Source organism: Megalobrama amblycephala, linkage group LG7 (genome assembly GCF_018812025.1).
Source record: "Megalobrama amblycephala isolate DHTTF-2021 linkage group LG7, ASM1881202v1, whole genome shotgun sequence".
Taxonomy (NCBI): domain Eukaryota; kingdom Metazoa; phylum Chordata; class Actinopteri; order Cypriniformes; family Xenocyprididae; genus Megalobrama; species Megalobrama amblycephala.
Genome location: NC_063050.1, coordinates 17,461,031 through 17,482,523, shown reverse-complemented (window position 1 = coordinate 17,482,523; position 21,493 = coordinate 17,461,031). Strand labels below are relative to the sequence as shown.

Below are 21,493 nucleotides of genomic sequence, written 5' to 3'. Positions count from 1 at the left end.
GTGATTAATTTTTTTAATCGATTGACAGCACTATTATTAATAGAATTATAAATAAAAAAAAATAATAATATAAAGAATATTTCGATATTATTATAAATATAAAGCATAATTTTAAAAAGTTGTGTTTTTAATTTAAACCAACACCAATTCAGTAAGTACAATCTTTATATAAATCTGTAATGCACTTTACAAATGAATCAAATCGTTGCTCAATGGATCACTGCAAACATTTCAAAATTGGACATTATTAAAGACGCAGCAGACTTGAAAAACATCAGTACATGGAGCAATAACATGTTTTAGTTCTTTGGGGAGACATTCACATACAGTATCAATTGATGCCCCCTAGTGTCTGCAAATGGAAGGAACTTCAGGAGTGTTTGTAAATTCAAATCCGAAAAAAATACAGATCAAGCAGTACATTCTTTAATCATTCATCACGTATGTCCTTCAGCACATTTGATTGACTTGAGCGCGCATTGTTTCCCGTCACAGTCATTCGAGGATTCAGTTACATGCCACAAAGCACATCAAATTTACACACCAATCAAGGTACAGATTTAAACTTGTATGGAAAAAGTTTCTCAGTTCTGTAGAAAAATCTTTTGTCATGCTTTACATTAGCTGAGATCTCAAGCTCTGGGCGTAATTCGGTCAAACCAAGAACTCAACCTGAGCTCCAAACGACTGTCACCAGGTTAGTGGCAAAAGCAAAGTCATAGAAAAGTCAAATTTTTTATTCCAAGTAAAAAACATTTCACTTCCTCCCAGTTCTGCAGGACCAGGAGGTCCAAGTGCGTGTTGGTGTCATACAGACGTGGTGTCACCGTATTCTCTGTTCCAGCGCACATACTGATCCAGCGTTTGAGGACTGACGCTCCGCTTTATCCTCTTCAGTGAATCCACAAAGTCAGAAAAACGGATGTTCCTCATCTGAACAAGAAAACACAAGAACATGAGGGAGAAACTTTGCATGCTACATCCTGTTTAAAAACGGCAAGGGAATTTAATTTTTCAAAAGTAGGTGGATTTTTTTGTTTGTTTTTTGAGGGAAACATCATATGCAGTACATGGTGACATTTGTATTTTTGGGTTAAGTATCCCTTTAATATTAATATTAGGGTTATTATAGTCAACTAAATCTAAAAAACATTAATATATAAATAAATACATGTTAGTTTAATTACTTATTTTATACCAGCTAGTTGCCAAAGCAACATTTCTCATTTTCATTTAGTTTAACTTCATTAAAATAACCAACAGTAATAGAAACTAATAACTAATAGTACTAAAATAAACTAAAAATAAATATACGTAGACTTAATTTTTTTTTTATTATAAAAATGATAAAAAAATTATAAAACTTGCAAAAATGAAAAGCAGAAAAAAAAAATAGAATCTCAATATAATGACACTAAAATAACACTAATATTCAGAAAACTCTTTACCTCACTGGCTTCCATGTTCCTCACTTGATCAGGTCTCAGTTCTGTGTTCAAAAGGATTGAATCAAATGATTATCTGACAAAAAGTCCAACTCTAAACCAAACTGTCTAACAGTGTAGTAGATAAAATGTCTTGGTATATTTTAATAGAATATCTGCATCTCACAACCGCACCTCGTATCGGACCAAGAGCAGCGTCTTTAGCCAGCGAGGTCAGATCACTGCCGGAGTAGCCCTCAGTCATCCTGAAAACACATCCCAATGTAAAACCCTTTTAAACACCCAGTATTAATAGTCATTAGTCTCATTTGCATACTCTACATAAACATGAAGCTGTATTTTACCTGGCTAACTGACTCAGCTCTTTCTGAGATAAAGGGTTTCTGTGTTTACTGAGGAGGTTCTTGAGCAGCTCCAAACGAGTCTGAAACACACACAGCTGATTAGTGCCATTATTTATCGCTAATTAGTTAAAAACTGAACATATTTATGAATAATTCATGCTGAATTAAATGTAGTGATAGCCTACACACAAACAATTGTAATGTTAATATAAAAAAACATCTGAAACTCTACCTATAGAATTTATTTTATAGAATTATAATTGAATTATTACTGTAAAAAAGTTTTGGTTCAGTAAGATTCAAATCAAATCATCATATTAGAATGATTTCTTAAGGATCATGTGACACTGAAGACTGGAGTAATGATGCTGAAAATACAGCTTTGATCACAGGAATACATGACATTTTAAAATATATTCACACAGAAAACAATTATTTGAAACTAATACTATTTCAGAATACTACTGTATTTTTGATCAAATAAATGATTGATTTTTTTTTTTTCAAAAACATTCAAATATCTTACCAACCCAAACTTTTAAATGGTGTGAAAATATTTAATTTCCCAGAATAATTTATTCCAAATTTTGATGTCACAAATAATGTGAGCAGTTTGATTCTGTATGGCAAAATATTGAAGTCCATGACAAATGTTTTGACAGTATTACACTTAGAGAATGACTTTTGCCCATCTCTGGTGTGAACACAGTACCTCCTCTGTAGGTAAAGCCACATAAATGCGTTTAGCGAATCGCCTGTGGGAGAAACAAGTCCGTTAGAGGATGCAGAATTATGAAATCTTTGAAAGAAAGTATCAGATGACAGGTCAAAGGTACCTAAGAACAGCTTCGTCGAGCTCCTGAGGTCTGTTAGTGGCTCCCATTACTAACACACGTTCATCTCCTCCTGACTGCACCTACAACACACACACACACCAGGAGCGTCAGTCACCTGTGATCGGGAATTTGAATACCTGTTAAACTCGTTCATATGAAGCAAAGCACACACACTTACTCCATCAAACTCGATGAGAAACTCAGTTTTGAGTCTTCGGCTGGCGTCATGCTCGCCCTCTCTCCTCTCGCACAGCAGACTGTCAATCTCATCTGCGTCGAAATCACCATTAATGACACAGAAATACACAAGTCCTGAAGCACCAATGAGTCTGACTGACAGCTCTTACCGATGAAGATGATTGACGGCTGCAGTTCCCTAGCAACCGCAAACAAAGCTCGGACCAGTTTCTCACCCTCTCCCACCTGAACACACGCACAACAACATGAATGAATACGAGTTTTTTACACTCTCAGAAAAAAATGTGAAAAAACTATTAAAAAGGACAATTTTTGTACCTTATTTACCTCTTAAAGGTTCATGGTAGTACCTTAATTGCTACTCTAAGGTACTAATATGCACCGTTTAGTGGTAAAAAGGTACAAAGATGTCCTTTTAAAGGATTAGTCCACTTTTAAATAAACTTTTCCTGATAATTTACTCACCTCCATGTCATCCAAGATGTTCATGTCTTTCTTTCTTCAGTCGAAAAGAAATTAAGGTTTTTGATGAAAACATTCCAGGAATATTCTCCTTATAGTAGACTTCAATGGAGCCCAAACAGTTGAAGGTCCAAATTAGTTTCACTGCAGCTTCAAATTGTTCTACACGATCCCAGATGAGAAATAAGAGTCTTATCTAGTGAAACCATCGCTCATTTTCTGAAAAAACTTGAAAATTATATAAGTTTTAGCCATAAATGCTCATCTTGAACTAGCTCTCTTCTTCTCCTCTATTAGAATTCTGGCAGTGTAGACGCTGCTAAGTGTATTACTGCCCTCCACAGGTCAAAGTTTGAACTAATTGTTTTATACTATTGAACTAGCATATTGCATATAAAAATTAGTTCAAACTTTGACCTGTGGAGGGCAGTAATACACTTAGCAGCGTCTACACTGCTGGAATTCTAATAGAGGAGAAGAAGAAGAGAGCTAGTTCAAGATGAGCATTTATGGCTAAAACTTATATGATTTTCAAGTTTTTTCAGAAAATGAGCGATGGTTTCACTAGATAAGACTCTTATTTCTCATCTGGGATCGCGTTGAACAATTTGAAGCTGCAGTGAAACTAATTTTGACCTTCAACTGTTTGGTGCCCATTGAAGTCTACTATACGGAGAATAATCCTGGAATGTTTTCATCAAAAACCTTAATTTCTTTTCGACTGAAGAAAGAAAGACATGGACATCTTGGATGACATGGGGGTGAGTAAATTATCAGGAAAAGTTTATTTAAAAGTGGACTAATCCTTTAAGGGTACTGCACCAGTGACAAGGTGTTGTACCCCTAAAGGTAAAATTTTTACACATTTTTCTGAGAGTGTAAGACATGGCTTTGAGTGGCTTATTGACTTTATCAAATGGCAGCAACTTTAATATGATAACATCTATGAATAATATCCAGAAACCAATAAATGGTTGCATTCATTAATAATACAAATATTCAGCAAGCACCAAAATCCCATATGCAAGAAGAAAAGAGCCCAAAGAATACAAAAAAAAATAGAAATGCAACACATTTAGCATAATGGTAAGGTACAGTAAAGTCGCAGAACTCAGGATTCAAACACACAACCATCTGGTTGGGAAGCCTCCTGCTTGACGCAGTGTGCCACACACAGGACACAAGCTTGCTCTGATGAAGGGGAGAGATTTTGCATGCTAAAATAACAGATGAGATAGAAATGTTTACAGACAACCTCCCTTTCAGATGCTCGCTTATCACGGTGTTTCTCTGATGCCAAGGAGAGCTTCCAATGTGAGAATGAACACACAAAAGCATTAGTTAATGCTAATTATTTCTCGTGCTAAGCTAACATTTTTAAAGTAACTAGAGATTGACCGATATATCGAATTACCGATATGTTTCCCCGGTATTTAATCGGATATCGGTTTTGTGTTAACGGATTTACTGATAAATGTCGCCGTCTTGTGGGTGTTTTGAGAATTGCGCGCATATCGGGCACATAAACACACAAATTATCGGTATTGGTATCGGTTTAAAAAAAAAATCAATATCGGTCGATCACTAAAAGTAACCTAAGTTTGCCTGATGATCACGAGCCATATTCGGAAGAATAGATTATGATTAGCGTGCTAAGCAAAAGTAGCACAGTACACCAAACACAGACCCGGTCAACTTCGGAAAGGTGTTTCTCAGTAACGATAGTGAATATCAAAATCTTTCTAGCCATCTCTGTGTGGTTTGGTTCAAAGATCATCTGAGCCAATTTTGAACAAAAACTGTTTTTCATACACTTCAAAATGCCGGACAAGAAAGGTTAGGAAAATGACAAATTGGTATAAATGGTATAAATCGGCAGAATCGGCATAAACCAAAATGACAGAAACACTAATTTTGGACAATTTTGGTAAGAAGCCTTACATCTTGGGAACACTAGGTGGCGCTGTCTTCAAACTTCTCATGTACCTTCAGGATAGGGCTGGACGATTAATCGAAACCGAAATTCAGAAACGATGTAATTTTCCCATGTCGGTTATTAATCCCGTTAATGCTTTCCACATACTACCGTGTGTGTAGTCACATGACTCCGGCCCGTCCAGTCAGCAACATGGAAGCAACATGGAGGCGAACTCAAACGCAAAAACTCAAACTGAAAAATGAATTTTTGCTCAGCTCAGGACAACAAACACAGACCTGGTTGACTCCGGAAAGGTGTTTCTCGGTAATGGTTGTGAATATCAATATTTTTTTTGTTTTTGTTTTTTGTGCAGCTTGGTCTGAAGATCATCTGAGCCAATACTGCAGAAAAATGGACAAGATTTGGAGTAGCAGTTTTTTGTTACTTCAAAATGGCAGAGAAGCAAAGTTACATAAAAAAACAAATGGGATATCATCAGAATCGGCATAAACCAAGGAATGTAATAACAAGAAATTGTTTTTTTTTTTTAGTGTAAAGCCTTTGAAACACTAGGTGGCACTGTCCTCAAAATCTCAGGTACCTTCCAAACATACTGTTAATGATTGCAACAAATTTTGTGCCGATATGTCAAAGCGTTCAAAGTACATTTTTGAACTGGTGGTGGTTATTATTCAGGACCAGTCCAACAAGTGTGCCAAATTTCAACATTTTCCTATAAACAGTTCTATGGCCTGCCATAAACTCCCATGGCAGAGGAGGAAGAGGAAGAGGAAAAGGAAGAGAAAGAAGAAGATTCCTTTGGTGTTTAGCCCCAAATAAGCAATTCCAGTTCAGTAGTCTAAGTGTAGACAGACTCTATGCAACATCTCACGATTACTCACGTATTTGGAGGTGAGAGTGGCAGCACTGATGTTGAAAAACGTAGCGTTAGATTCCATCGCAACTGCTTTCGCCTGTGAGGAAATGAAAAAGATCAAATACAGTTCTGTTCTTATGGTATATAAATATACATTCATCTAAAAAGAGTCTTTTTTTGAGTTTTACCAGCATGGTCTTCCCATTGCCAGGGGGGCCGAAGAGCAGGAGTCCTCTGGCAGGAGCCCTGAGACCAGTAAACAGCTGAGAAGATCAAAAGAAATATCATTATAAACATCACGCAACACGCAAGTAAATTATAAATGTCATTTGTAAGATGTAAGAATGTAAAGAGACAGGAATAAAATAATCTGTAGATTTCTAGGGATGAAATAACCACCATGAGACTACTAAATACAAAATTAGTAATACAGCAGATACTTTTATCTAAAGTAACTACAGATGTGGAGACAGACCTCTGGACGAAGAGCAGGCAAGATAACGATTTCCTGCAGCGCCTGCTTCGCCAAATCTTGCCCTGCTATGTCATTAAACTGCACCGCTGCCCCGCTGGAACAAACAACCACACAAATGATCAGCCTCAATGAAACTCAAGGTTTTTTTAGAAATATTTTTTAGATATATTTGTCACATGATCCTTCAGAAATCATTCTAATATGCTGATTTGGTGTTCAATAAAAATTCCATATATTGAAAAAGTGTTTGCTGCTTAATATTTTTGTGGAAAATAAACACTACCGCTCAAAAGTTTGGTAAGATTTTTAATGTTTTTAAAAGAAGTTTCGTCTGCTCACCAAGGGTGCATTTACTTAATTAAAAATACAGTAAAAACAGTAATATTGTGAAATATTATTACAATTTAAAATGACTATTTTCTATTTGAAAATATTTGAAAATGTAATTTATTCTTGTGTTGGCAAAGCTGAATTTTCAGCATTCTGCTCAAGAAACATTTATTGTTTACAATTGTACAAAATATGTGTGTACAATATTTTTTTTCAGGATTATTTGATGAATAGAAAGTTCAAAAGAACAGTGTTTGTCTGAAATCTAATCTTTTGTAACATTATAAATGTCTTTACTGCCACTTTTGATTGATTTAATGCATCCTTGCTGAATAAAAGTATTCATTTCTTTAATTTCTTTTCAAAAAAATAAAAATTCTTACTGACCCCAAACTTTTGAACGGTAGTGTATAATGTTACAAAAGCTTTGTATTTCAGATAAATGCTGTTCTTTTGAACTTTCTATTCATCAAGGAATCCTGAAAAAAAAAAGTACACAACTGTTTTCAACATTGATAATAATAAGAAATGTTTCTTGAGGAACTAATCATCATATTAGAATGATTTCTGAAGGATCATGTGACACTGAAGACTGGAGTAACGATGCTGAAAATTCAGCTTTGCCATCACAAGAATAAATTACTTTGTAAAATATTTTCAAATAGAAAACAGTCATTTTAAATTGTAATAATTTTTCACAATATTACTGTTTTTACTGTATTTTTAATTAAGTAAATGCACCCTTGGTGAGCAGACGAAACTTCTTTTAAAAACATTAAAAATCTTACCGATCCCAAACTTTTGAGCGGTAGTGTATCTTATATATATAATATATAATTTTTATGTGCTTCAAAATTGTTTAAATAGATCACTTTTAGATGCAATATACTTATGCATCTTTACCATTAAAAAAATAACATACAGTATGTACATTATCATTAACAGCAATATTAGCCTCGTTTTTTTCTACACAATTAAAATACAAAACAAAATCTGACAACGATTGATCCATATTCAACATGCTTAACTTGAGTGGTTCTAATGCTACCTGTCTACAATCTCGTTGAGGATGAGGCTGGCCAGTTTGCTGTCCACATTTTTAAAGTTCTTCATGTCTCTTTTCCTCTGAGGTGACGCAGTGGCAGTGTTGCTGGCTCTCACGTTATGTTTGTTACCTCCTTTAGCCGAGGGCCCCTACAAAGCCAAACACGACAATAAAGTTTAGCCTCTGTTCCAAAACTAGTGAGCTGCCTACATAGACAGAATCTAAAGGTGGCCAGAAGCAGTTCCAATGTGCAGACAGTCTGAAGTCTGACCCCTGTGAGACGAACCTTCTGGTTGTTCTGAGGACCGGGCCTGCCGCCGTGACCGGTCGAAGGCGTGCGGTGCAGGGCAGGTGCATTCTGGGCAGATTTGGGAAGGTTTTTGGGCCGCTGATGGGATTGATTTGTGATTGTGAAAGTGTCCTTCTTTTTAGAAACTGCTCCCCTGCCTGTAACTACAAACACATGCTCATACATAAACAGAAATATCACTCTAGAGTCTCTCTGATCGTAAACCCTAAAACACCCACCTGGGTTCCCATTGGAGAAAGAAAGGCTGGTGTGATCAGAGCAGCCCTCTGTTGGGGACTTTGAAAGCAGTTTGCCTTTGTGATTGCAGAACAGGAAACAGAGAGAAAGACATATAAGGGGAAACCAAAATAATAAAAAAGTACTAAAGCAGAATAGGGTGAAAAACATGTCCAGGTCACATTTCACCTCAAAACACAAGAAAAGGAAGAGATGTAATTTGTGTTAGATGATAGAGGTTATTTTGCATAAAGAAAGTGAAGTCTATCATTTTATTACTTTATTATTTCATGACAGTTATGCACATGTTACTTTTCATGACTATAATAGTACAGTAAAAATACAGTAATTCACTGTTTAGTAAAAATGGCAATATAAATAAAAAGCAATCAACAAATACTAACATACATACATATATATGTATACATTTATGATGTTTGACCAGATAATTGTTTTTGGCCTTACAGTAAATGACAATTATGGGGGAAAATGTGCTTGAAATTAAAATATTATCATAAAACTGTCACAAATAATAAAATAAAACAAAATCGTCTTAAAGGATTAGTCCACTTTTAAATACACTATTCCTGATAAATTTACTCACCCCCATGTCATCCAAGATGTTCATGTCTTTCTTTCGTCAGTCGAAAAGAAATGAAGGTTTCTGAGGAAAACATTCCAGGATTTTTCTCCTTACAGTGGATTTCAATGGCTACCAACAGGTTGAAGGTCAAAATTACAGTTTCAGTGCAGCTTCAAAGGGCTTTAAACGATACCAGACGAGGAATAAGGGTCTTATCTAGCGAAACGATCGGTCATTTTCGAAAAAAATACAACCGTTTATGCTTTATAAACAAAATATCGCCTTCAACATAATTTCCGCTTCCGCATTCTTCATAACGCTTACGCTGAATGTCCTACGCCTTCCCTATTCAAGTTACGGAAAAAAACGAAACTGGCGCCGCGTTCGTTCCGTAAGTAGAATAGGGAAGGCGTAGAACATTCAGCGTAAGCGTTATGAAGAATGCGGAAGCGGAAAGTACGTTCGATATTTTGTTTATAAAGCATAAACGGTTGTATTTTTTTCGAAAATGACCGATCGATTCGCTAGATAAGACCCTTATTCCTCGTCTGGTATCGTTCAAAGCCCTTGAAGCTGCACTGAAACTGTAATTTTGACCTTCAATCTGTTGGTAGCCATTGAAATCCACTGTAAGGAGAAAAATCCTGGAATGTTTTCCTCAGAAACCTTCATTTCTTTTCGACTGAAGAAAGAAAGACATGAACATCTTGGATGACATGGGGGTGAGTACATTTATCAGGAAAAGTGTATTTAAAAGTGGACTAATCCTTTAATATCCTTTGAGCTCATTTTTTTTTCTTTTTCTTTTTTCTTTTGTTTTTGAGGTGGTCTGGATACATTTCTTGACAGATTCACACAAGAACCAAAGCAGAAACACACAGAAAGTGTTAAATGGAATAAGAACGGTGTGTGCATGCATGAAACAATGATTCATTCAATAAAAGTGAAGGGTGTCATTTTAAAATGCTTTTTCTCCTATCCCACTTTAATGTGCAGAGACAACTAAGTAAGCCACACCTTCAACACATTGTTTCTGTGAATGGACCGACATTAAACAACACTTCACTTTTATATGATCAAACATAAAACGGACTTGAATCATTGACACAGGCTTTCACAGAAGAGTGTGAGGTGAACACACCCGTGTGTAGGACAGAGCACAAGCACAACACATGACATCATCTCTTATAAGAGTTCATGAATCAGCAGCACAAATCATCAGACAGCCTCGTCACCTCGCTGTATCCGCTTACCCAGAAGCTCCAGCCGGTCTTTGGCCATGGTGAGGTTGTTGATCATTTTGTCCTGAAGCTTTCTGGCTCTGTTCGCCTTCTCACCTAAAATAGCCAGATGAAGACCTTCTATCAAGTCCTACAAAAACTTCTTAAAGGGACAGTTCACACAAACATGAAAAATGTTTCATCATTTCCTCACCCTCATGTTGTTCCAAACCGATTTGACTTTCTTTGTTCTTCTATTTAACACAAAAGGTGAATTCAAAAGGAATATCCTTTTCTCTTTTCAATATAATGAAAGTAGAAGGGGAGAAACAAATAAAGCATCATAAAAGTGGACATAGTTTAGAGGTTTTTGTGATGAATGAATTTAAGCTGTTAAATGACTGTAACTCTGACACTGTAATACAATGTATGTATATATATATATATATATACTGTATTAATATATTAAATCAAATTTGAGTAAAAAGGAAGAAAAGAAAGTAACGAGTTGGAACAGCATGATGGTGAATAAATGATGACAATACAATACAATTTATTACATTTTTGCGTGTTTTTTTTTAAAGAAATTAATATTTTTATTCAGATAGGATGCATTAAATTGATCAAAACTGACAGTAAAAACATTTATAATGTTACAAAAGATTTTCAATTAAATACTGTTCTTTCTTTTCATCAAGAATCCTGCAAAAAATTATTTATCATGGTTTCCACAAAAATATTAATCAGCACAACTGTTTTCAATATTGATAATAATCAGAAATGTTTCTTGAGCATCAAATCATCATATCAGAATGATTTCTGAAGGATCATGTGACACTGAAGCCTGGAGTAATGATGCTGAAAATTCAGCTTTGATCACAGGAATAAATTACATTTTAAAATATATTACAATAGTAAACAGTTATTTTACATTGTAATAATTTTTACATCATTTTTTAAACAATGAAATGTTTTTAAGTGTATTGAAGTATAATATTACAGGCTGCACTCTATCCTGAAATAAAAAACGAAAGCTAATGTAATTAAAACACATCACATCACATCGTTTGTTTACACACTAATGGAAATCAATATGACTGAATCCTCTCACCAGCTCCAGTGACCTGGATACAGATGCCCTTCTCCAGTTCAGCGATGCCTTTTCTGTACCACTGCACCGCCTTGTCTTTATCACCTACAACACCACATGAAGGTTAGACAGATTACACATCATTCTCCATCCTGTAGAGATTATTATACATACAACATACTAATACTGCAACCCTAAACCAACACACCTGAGTTTCAAAGTATCATTGTCAAACTTTCAGATACAATTTACCTCTTTTATAGGTTTTGTAGTCTATATTTTGTTGTCAATACTTGATGTTAAAGCTCCACAAGGAGTTTTAAGTTAATAATAATCTTAAAATAATAAAAACAGTACGTGCTATCAGTCATGCATGGCCAAACCATATGACCCTGGGCATGATGGGATTGAGAAACGGCTGATGAACCTATTGAACAGAGTTCTTTGTTTTCACTGATGCCGCTGGCACACAATGAGACTACAGAGCGACAAACAACATAATATCGTGATATGACGAGTGAAACGAATCCAGGTCACAATAAATCACTTGAAAAATAATATTTATACATAAAATAATATTTTTTAAAAAATCATAAAATAATAATATATATATATACACTACCATTCAAAAGTTTGGGGTTGGTAGGATTGTTTAATGTTTTTTAAAGAAGTCTCTTATTTGATCAAAAATACAGTAAAAACTGTATTATTATGAAATATTATTACAATTTAAAATAACTATTGTAATATATTTTAAAATGTAATTTATTCCTGTGATCAAATCTGAATTTTCAGCATCATTACTCCAGTTTTCAGTGTCACATGATCCTTCAGAAATCATTCTAATATGATGATTTGATGCTCAAGAAACTTTTATTATTATCAATGTTGAAAACAGTTGTGCTGCTTCATAATTTTGTGGAACCTGAAACATTTTTTTCAGGATTCTTTGAAAATCATTAAAGTTATAATAGAAAGAAAAGCATTTATTTGAAAAAGAAATGCTTTTGTAACATTATAAAATGTCTTTACTGTCTCTTTTGATCAATTTAATGCATCCTTGTTGAATAAAAGTAAAAATAAATAAATAAATAAATATCTTACTGACCCCAAACTTTTGACCTTGATTTTTGACCCTGATGGCAGTTTATGATTGGTTGTCTGTTGCTAAACAGTAGTAATAAAAGTAGTTTTAAAGTAGGTTTAAGGACATGCTAACTCAGGGTTAAATGCAGTGTGAAAACTCTTAAAGAAAAGACACGATGAGCAGATAAAATGCTATAAAAACAAGGACAGACATGCAAAGCTGAGCCACTGATTGGGTTCTGAACAGAGTGGGAGTACATGGGGCCTCATTTTCCACTCCACTGCTGATGAGGACAATCCATGTCAACCTGAATCAGGCCTCTGAACCCTACTGACCTCAAGCTGATCTGGGCTTGACAACACTGTGTTCTGATCCGCTCTACTGACCGCAAACACAGCGTTCAGACCGGGGTTATTACGACTGGCGTCCAAGATCTGATCATCTCAGTCAAGAGTAAGCAGATTCTGAATGACTGCAGAGTTTCTGAAGGTATTGAATGGGTCCTATTATGCCCCTTTTTACACGATGTAATATAATCTCTGGTGTCCCCAGAATGTGTCTGTGAAGTTTCAGCTCAAAATACCCCAAAGTTGTCAAAATTTGCTCCTATTTGGGTTTGAGTAAAAACACGGCAGTTTTGTGTGTGTCCCTTTAAATGCAAATGAGTTGCTACTCCCAGCCCCCTTTCCAGAAGAGGGCGGAGCTTTAACAGCTCGTGCTTTGGTTGCTCAACAACAACAAAGCTGGAGAATCTCACGCAGCTAAAATGAGGATTGTCAGTAACGGTGTCCAGCCTTACATTGTTCAAACCGGAGTCGACACTGATGGAGAGACTCAGGAAGAAGTTATAACTTCTAAAATACATCTGGATGTTTCTGAACGGTTAGTGGATAAATTTATGTAGTTGCTGTGGAGTTGATTCAACTCATCGACTAGCATGTGCCGTCATGTTAATCTTTTGTGCAAATCCAGCGTTGAATTGACCCTCATTTCTGAAGCAGTCCGGCGTAAAATGACGACAACACTCAACTACAACAACTCTTCCTCTTCTCTAAAACAGCCCAACATGGCCTCCTCACCACCTTTGTTTCGTGTTCTCAGGGGCAAAGTTTATGTCAATTATTGACATAATAAATTCACATTTTATTGGCCATTATCCAGCCTCTCTCTAGTTATTGGTTTCTGCACTGGACACCCATTTCTTCTGAGTACTAATTCACATCCAAATACTGAAATGTCAACCAATGGGCCACATGAAGTACAGGATCCTTCTATAGAGACGAAGTGAAAGTAAAACCAAACCAACACCAAACCTAAAAAACATACATTATATATATATATATATATATATATACACACATTTTCTACTTAACTTACTTTCAGTTTTATAAGATAAATAGTGCCTTTTGTTGGGTCTCTAAGAAAAGCACCCCAAAAAAAATCCCTTACAATACAGCATTGCACAGTGCTATAAACAAACAAACAATGTTTACAGGTTACATAACTTACTGCAATAGCAAATGAGAACCAGGAACACCAAAAACAGTTGAAAATACTGTACATAAATGAATATAACTAAAAGATAAAAACCTTGCATGATGATAATAATAATCATAGATTATTCATAATTAATAATAACTGTATTTATAATATCCCAAGATCAAACCACTTAGGAAGGCTAATAATTTGTAAGTTGACAGTTAACGTTTTACAGATATATTTTATATATACACCATAAAAGTAATAAAAAAACATACCTTTATCATCCTCATCGATCTGCAGAGCCAGAGAAATGAACTCAAACGCTTGTTTGTGATAGTTCCGGATCAGCTCTCCGGTGTCATCGCAGACATCCGACCCGCGATCTCTGGCACTGGCCGCCATGGTTCGGCGGATCGGCCGGTACAGCCACAAGAGGAGCAGAAGCAAAGCTCGCAGCAGGGACAGGGGGAGCCGGCAGAGGGTTCGGATGAAAGAGCGCAGCCGGTCCAGAGGTCTCCGGCCGGTTCCGTCAGACACCTGTACGCAGGTGCGTCCTCCCGCACGCGCTGATCCTCTTTGTCTCGCTCTGTCCCCAGAATGCATTCACCCTATTCGGGCTCTCCATACCATAACGGGCAGGTGTTTGACAAAGAAGAGTTTTATTTCTTCTCTGCGATGTCGGTTCTCCGGTTTGTTTTTGCCAGCATCGATCGCGGAAGTCACTGCTGTGTGTTTGGTGAATACGGGCTCACGTTAATGACGTGCACCATATCGCGTCGCTCGCATTGGGCGACAAATGTTGGATCAAATGGTCTGACCTCTATGGGTCTGACTCCAAACCTTTTTTTTTTTACTTTATACATGACCTTAAGCAAATATTAAAAAGTATGATTTTATGAAAAGGCTATTAGAAATGTAAAAAAAAAAAAAAAAAAGTTTTTTAAAAATATAATACTGGTAAGTAAAGCAGCATTTTCCTCTCTTTATTTTATTTTGTTTTATTATACTCAGGCATCCTTTTATTTTTTTGGCATAATTTAATTATTTAAACGTTGTAAAATGTATATTGTGAATGTATTGTGAATTTGTGAATATATTGTGAATATTTGCCATTGTTTTAATATATGATTAATAATTTTAAAACTTTTTAATTATTGAAGATTTGTTTTTTTTGTTTGTTTGTTTGTTTTTATTGACATATAAAAAGGCAAATGTTACAAGTCAAAGCATTTAACAACAATACTAGAATTATAAACAGTATACAAAAAACACTAAACAAACAAATACAAATAAATAATAATAATTAATAAATAAATAAACAATGGGGAAAAAACTATGAGCCAGAGGTAAAGTAAAAACGTAAATTAATATTGAAAGAAAGGTCCCTTTTTCTTTCTTTCTTTCTCTTCCTTGTACATCATAAAAAGGCATAAATGTTATACTTTGTGCACAACGAAAAGGACTTTCGATCTTTGACATTGCTGGAAGAGGAGATTTCAAGTCTTGACAAAAAATAATGAAATTATTGGAGATTTGGGCAAAGGAAAGGATCCACATCTCGTACGCAGGCTGAATAGTAATCACGTGACCACACCGTCAATGGTTTGCTTCAGTAGCGGTTAGGAAATATTTTACACCTCAATAATACTACTGAGAAACGCAGTACACAATTAAATACATAGAAAATAGTTAAAATAATTTAATTGTAAAATAGTTTAATTATACCGAACCAATCAGAGGCAACGTCTGGCCGACAAGCCCCGCCCGTTTGAGAACCTACTCTCACGTCGTTCAAGCGTGTGTTTTACGCATGCGCAACGCCAACAGCGTAGAAACCAACAACAAACTATGGCGGACGGTAAGTGCCGTTTCTGAGCTTTGTGGTTTATTTTACACCCATGAGTTGTCCAGTTATTATATTTGCTGCAGTTTTAGACATCGTCAATGTTAACATACTGTAGGCAGAACTGCGGTTCTTGGCAAACGCCTGATTGTTTATTATTGGCACCGTTGTGCTTTCCAAAGTGCCTCATTGAATCCCGCCATTCACTACAGTATATATGACTTTTCATCAGCATATGCACGACTAATGTAGTGCGGTGCATGAATTCTTAAACTTGTTATTATAGTAATTTCTTAACCATTTCAAAAATGGCTGTGGTGGTACCAGATGGTTATACCATGGTAAATTATCGTATTCCTGTACCATTCTGGTAGTTACAAGGTACGTCAAAAATATCATGGTATTATATGTCTAGAAACATGGTATTGCAATTTGCCACTGTACATTTGATGTCTTTAAATATATATAATATATATATAAAACAAACTACTGTATATTAGGGTGGTAATTTAATTTTGACTCTCAACAGAACACACTGATGCTGAGCAGAGCATGGAGGGACACACTCCTGTGAGTAACATTAATTTAATTTCATTCTGGGTTCAATAACAGTGAAGCACTTTTGTCTTGATCAATTGATGTCAATCAATCAACATTTTTAGAGTACGTTTAAACACAGCCGAGGCTGACCAAAGTGCTGTACAATGAATAAAAGAATCACAATGAATTAAAAAGGAATAAAATAGAGAAATAAAAACAAAATAAACAAGCAATAGACAATAAACAATATACAAGATGTGTCTTGTTTATGTTAGGTCCCAGAAAATCCTCATGCAGAATATGGCCTCACTGAAAACATCCAGGTACAACATCAGTACTTTGTTTTTAACAGGCTTAAATTAGAGGAAGCTGTATTTACATTGACAATCTTACTTGATAAACCGTTCCGAATGTGAATGAAGCATGAGTTCTACGATTGTATTATAACTCCTAGGCTTCTGTGTGTTCCTCTAGAGAATAGTGGAGAATGAGAAAACAACTGCTGAAAAAGTCACCAAACAGAAGGTGGACCCGCAGACCCTGCAGACGCTTCCTACACGAGCCTATCTGGATCAGACTGTGGTTCCTATTCTCCTGCAGGGCTTGTCAGTTCTGGCCAAGGAAAGGTCTGCATCAGTGCACAGACTTCTTGTTAACAAATTCATTTCCTTGTGTGGATTATGATTGCCTTAAACCAGTGGATCTCAACCTTTTTGAATTCAAGCACCCATACTCACAATTTATGCAATAAAATATTTAGATCTTGGCATAACTAGAAAGATGTATATTCATAATAAAAATAATCAAATACTAAGAAATATCTTGATTTTTAGTTGTTTTAGCTTATTTTAATGCTTGTTTTGTCTTATTTTAAATAATTTTTATGTAGAGATGCATGTTACTAAATTTGTCTGCCGATACCGATGGCTGAATTTTTTTCAGAATGATATCTGCTGATACCGATAGTTTGATTTTCTTAAGGCAAAAGAAAATTCTCCTAACTAATGCCATACAGGGAACCCTCTCATTTGGTACATTACTATACTATTAGAGGTTAACAGCAGAACCCAAAATATTGTATTCAACTGCTTTTAATTTTTAGATATAATAATTACTCACATAAAAAAAACTTAAATGTTTGTATACAACTCAGTTGCACATAAGGTAGTTTTTATAAAAACTTGTCTTCATGACAAATTTATTCAAACATACATATATAATTACCAGTAAATAAGCTCCTCTCTAGTGTTTTTATAGCTAACTAACAAACTGTGAACACTGGATAACTTTCCTGAGGTAAATGCAATGTTACGTGACATTATTCACAAGCTGTTTTTTGACAACTTTCCACGGTTGAAACACTTAATATAGCGATTACATAACATTTTTTTCATTCTTCCACTCTAATTGTATTAGAGTGGAAGAAAAGATGCTGTCGTTTGAACTGAGGCGCTATCGTGATCTGACGTCACATTTAAAGGGTTAGTTCACCCAAAAATGAAAATAATGTCATTTATTACTTACCCTCATGTCGTTTCACACCCCTAAGACCTTCGTTAATCTTCAGAACACAAATTAAGATATTTCTTATTAAATCCGATGGCTCCGTGAGGCCTGCATAGGGAGCAGTGACACTTCCTCTCTCAAGATCCATTAATGTACTAAAAACATATTTAAATCTGTTCATGTGAGTACAGTGGTTCAATATTAATATTATAAAGCGACAAGAATATTTTTGGTGCGCCAAAAAACAAAATAACGACTTATTTAGTGATGGCTGATTTCAAATCACTGCTTCAGGAAGCTTCAGAGCGTTATGAATCTTTTGTGTCGAATCAGCGGTTCGGAGCGCCAAAGTCACGTGATTTCAGCAGTTTGGCGGTTTGACACGCGATCTGAATAAGGATTCGACACAAAAGATTCATAACGCTCCGATGCTTCATGAAGCAGTATTTTGAAATCGGCCATCACTAAATAAGTCATTATTTTGTTTTTTGGCGCACCAAAAATATTCTCGTCGCTTTATAATATTAATATTGAACCACTGTACTCACATGAACTGATATAAATATGTTTTTAGTACCTTTATGGATCTTGAGAGAGGAAATGTCATTGCTCCCTATGCAGGCCTCACAGAGCCATCGGATTTCAACTAAAATATCTTAATTTACGTTCTGAAGATTAACGAAGGTCTTACGGGTGTGGAATGACATGAAGGGTGAGTAATAAATGACATTATTTTCATTTTTGGGTGAACTAACCATTGAAGAGCATCAAAACGGCACTTATTATTTGAATTTTGTCATAAAATGGACAGAATTTGAAAGCTGAGACTTCGTTGTTGTTTTTTTTTTTTTTTTTTTTATCAGAAGTAACGAAGCACAAAGCTTTTTGCAATTATTAGATGGGAGGCGCTACAAATAATGTTTGGTATTAGGGAAAAAAACACAGACCTGGCAACCCTGGCTTGAACCACGGGTCATTCATAGGGTCAAAAAGAGTCTGAATTAACGTTGCTGTTTTTAACTGTTACTGCGGTATTTTAGCGTTAACTTCGACAGCCCTAAATTCAACACGAGATATTTTCTTAACAAACAGTATGACTTGCAGTCTGACACATTTTTCTACCTCCATTTGATTGACAGGCTACAAGCGGCCGATAGTAAAAATAACTGCTTTTATCGACCAATACCGATTATTGGCCAATATGTAGGTGCATCCTTAATTTGAAGCCATCTCGAGGTCCTGTTGTTGAGAACCACAAAAAAATAGAAGGAAAATAATCTGCCATACAAAAATTAACCATGGATTTATTATAGTAAACGTGTAGTAACCATGTTTTTTTCCACAGTTTTACTACAAATACCATAGTTAAACTATGGTTAGTGTAGCAAAACCATAGTTAATTTGTGGTTATCATGGTTTACCTACAGTTTTTTGGTTTTATTTGTAGTAAAACCATGGATAATTTTTAAATTTAGCCCTCAGACACTGTGACTGAATATATAGTGAAATAATACACATGAATATTCAATGAAACTATTTAGTTTAATCGCAGTTAAATTTCTTTCGTTGTATCAGTTAAGAACATGTATCTAATCTCACTGTCCATCTTTCTTCAGGCCTCCAAATCCCATAGAGTTTTTAGCGGCATTCTTACTGAAGAACAAGTCCCAGTTTGAGGAACGGAATTAAAGGCACAGCGTGCTGCGGAAGATTTAGGATTTCATTTTTTTTGTGTTGTGAATTTAAATGTAACACTCTTCACATTGTTTGTTTGCCAAGGTTACAGTACGTTTTTAACTCTAATAAAATGTTCAAGCAGTGATGTATGTTTCAGTGGTGTGGATTTTCTTTGTTTAACAATAGACAAGTTTAGATACAAACTGTGTTAGACACATATATAAAAATCCAGCTCGGCTTCATTCCCCTTTTATTTGCTTGATATTTTATTACACGACACCAAGCACAGCACATGACAATAACAAACAGAAACTGGCGAGGGAAACAATTCCATTTTAACTGTGAACATATAAAAACAATTCAAATTTTAATCTGTAGTAAATATAATTTCTTTCTTCTGTATAAAGATTAGACACTCTCAGCATATGCAAAAGAAAATCCAGAAACCGCTCACAGCATATCAGTTTCTCAGCAGCTGAAATCACCATGTCCATTAAAGCTCTCAGTTTTCATAAAGCAGTATAAAAACGTGTGAAAGCAAGGGTTTGTTTCATTAAGTTAACAGCTGATAAAAAAATGAACAGATATATAAAACTGAGAGGGGATCATTTACAGCAAACGACTCTCAGCACAATATACAACCGACATGTTTTCAATTAGTTTCAGAAAATTTAGATTAAGCGATTATATATGCCTCTTCACATTGAGTATGATGTTAAACTGAAGATGCTAGAAAAAATACATTGATATTGACCTGAAACTCGATAGTAAAAGAAATAATTTTCTACTTTCTGTGCCCACGTGTCTCAGTAACGTATTGCAGCTTAAGTGCACTAGTTTTCATGCACAAATTCGATGGCACAGAAAAACAACAAAGCAAGGCACCAACAACTTCTATGAGCTGGTTTACCTGATAGGGGTCTAGAAGAAAACCTAGATATAAATGGAGCGACGAGGCTCACATTCCCAGTGTACTACTTTAAATACCTGTCACATTGTCTGCAAGAGTTTCTAGATGAAAATGTAAACCAAAGATTTGGTCAGATTCGTAAACTGATGACTACAAATGTGCGTTTCATCTATATAATCAAAAGAAGAAGTTACAGTAGTGACCACGATTTTGCTACGTTGTTCCAGGACTAGGGCTGGGTGATACAGCTTAGGAAATAATATCATATAAATCATCAATTTTATAATATTTTACAGTCATTTGAGATTCTTGACATTATTCAGTTTTATATATATATATATAATATATAGGCATTTATTTATTTTGGTAGCACTTTACAATAAGGTTCCATTGGTTAACATTATTTAACATGGACTAACAATGAAAAATACTTGTAAAGCATTTATTAATGTTAGTGTTAATGTTAATTTCAACATTTACAAATACGTTATTAAAATTAAAAGTTGTATCTGTTAATATTTAATGGACCCTAGCTAACATAAACTGACAATGAACATTTTTTATTCAACATTAACAAAGATTAATAAATACTGTACTCATTGTTAATGTTATTTAACTAATGGGACCTTATTGTAAAGTGTTTATATATATATATATATATATATATATATATATATATATATATATATATATCAGTACAGTCCAAAAGTTTGGAACCACTAATATTTGTAATGTTTTTAAAAGAAGTTTCGTCTGCTCACCAAGGCTACATTTATTTAATTAAAAATACAGTAAAAAACAGTAATATTGTGAAATATTATTACAATTTAAAATAACTGTGTACTATTTAAATATATTTGACAAAGTAAATTTATTCCTGTGATGGCAAAGCTGAATTTTCAGCATCGTTACTCCAGTCTTCAGTGTCACATGATCCTTCAGAAATCATTCTAATATGCTGATTTGCTGCTCAATAAACATTTATGATTATTTTCAATGTTGAAAACAGTTGTGTACTTTTTTTTTTCAGGATTCCTTGATGAATAGAAAGTTCAAAAGAACAGCATTTATCTGAAATACAAAGCTTCTGTAGCATTAT

General features: G+C 34.9%; 2 protein-coding genes across 7 annotated transcripts; one reads left to right on the top strand and one right to left on the bottom strand.

Annotated features, from left to right (window-relative positions):
* Window positions 1–147: 147 nt before the first annotated feature.
* Window positions 148–14,694, bottom strand: spast (spastin). 3 transcript variants are annotated; one of them, XM_048196232.1, is made up of 17 exons: window positions 14,194–14,694; window positions 11,371–11,454; window positions 10,293–10,376; window positions 8,459–8,533; window positions 8,217–8,377; window positions 7,934–8,079; window positions 6,556–6,649; window positions 6,269–6,343; window positions 6,106–6,177; window positions 2,973–3,048; window positions 2,804–2,895; window positions 2,626–2,705; window positions 2,502–2,544; window positions 1,790–1,869; window positions 1,620–1,690; window positions 1,449–1,489; window positions 148–933 (listed from the first exon to the last, which is right to left on the bottom strand). In XM_048196232.1, the coding sequence occupies exons 1-17, from the start codon at window positions 14,519–14,521 to the stop codon at window positions 808–810; spliced, it is 1,728 nt and encodes a 575-aa protein (XP_048052189.1). In that variant the 5' UTR covers window positions 14,522–14,694; the 3' UTR covers window positions 148–807. The 3 variants fall into 3 exon arrangements, with proteins under 3 accessions (XP_048052189.1, XP_048052188.1, XP_048052190.1); XM_048196231.1 differs by having other exon boundaries at window positions 8,217–8,383; window positions 14,194–14,693; XM_048196233.1 differs by lacking the exon at window positions 8,459–8,533 and having other exon boundaries at window positions 8,217–8,383; window positions 14,194–14,693.
* dpy30 (dpy-30 histone methyltransferase complex regulatory subunit) lies at window positions 14,441–19,629 on the top strand. Of its 4 annotated transcripts, none has more exons than XM_048196237.1 (5): window positions 14,441–14,465; window positions 16,291–16,331; window positions 16,577–16,624; window positions 16,776–16,927; window positions 19,424–19,629. In XM_048196237.1, the coding sequence occupies exons 2-5, from the start codon at window positions 16,314–16,316 to the stop codon at window positions 19,494–19,496; spliced, it is 291 nt and encodes a 96-aa protein (XP_048052194.1). In that variant the 5' UTR covers window positions 14,441–14,465; window positions 16,291–16,313; the 3' UTR covers window positions 19,497–19,629. The 4 variants fall into 4 exon arrangements, with proteins under 4 accessions (XP_048052194.1, XP_048052195.1, XP_048052192.1 ...); XM_048196235.1 differs by lacking the exon at window positions 14,441–14,465 and adding an exon at window positions 15,666–15,776; XM_048196236.1 differs by lacking the exon at window positions 14,441–14,465 and adding an exon at window positions 15,837–16,142.
* Window positions 19,630–21,493: the final 1,864 nt, after the last annotated feature.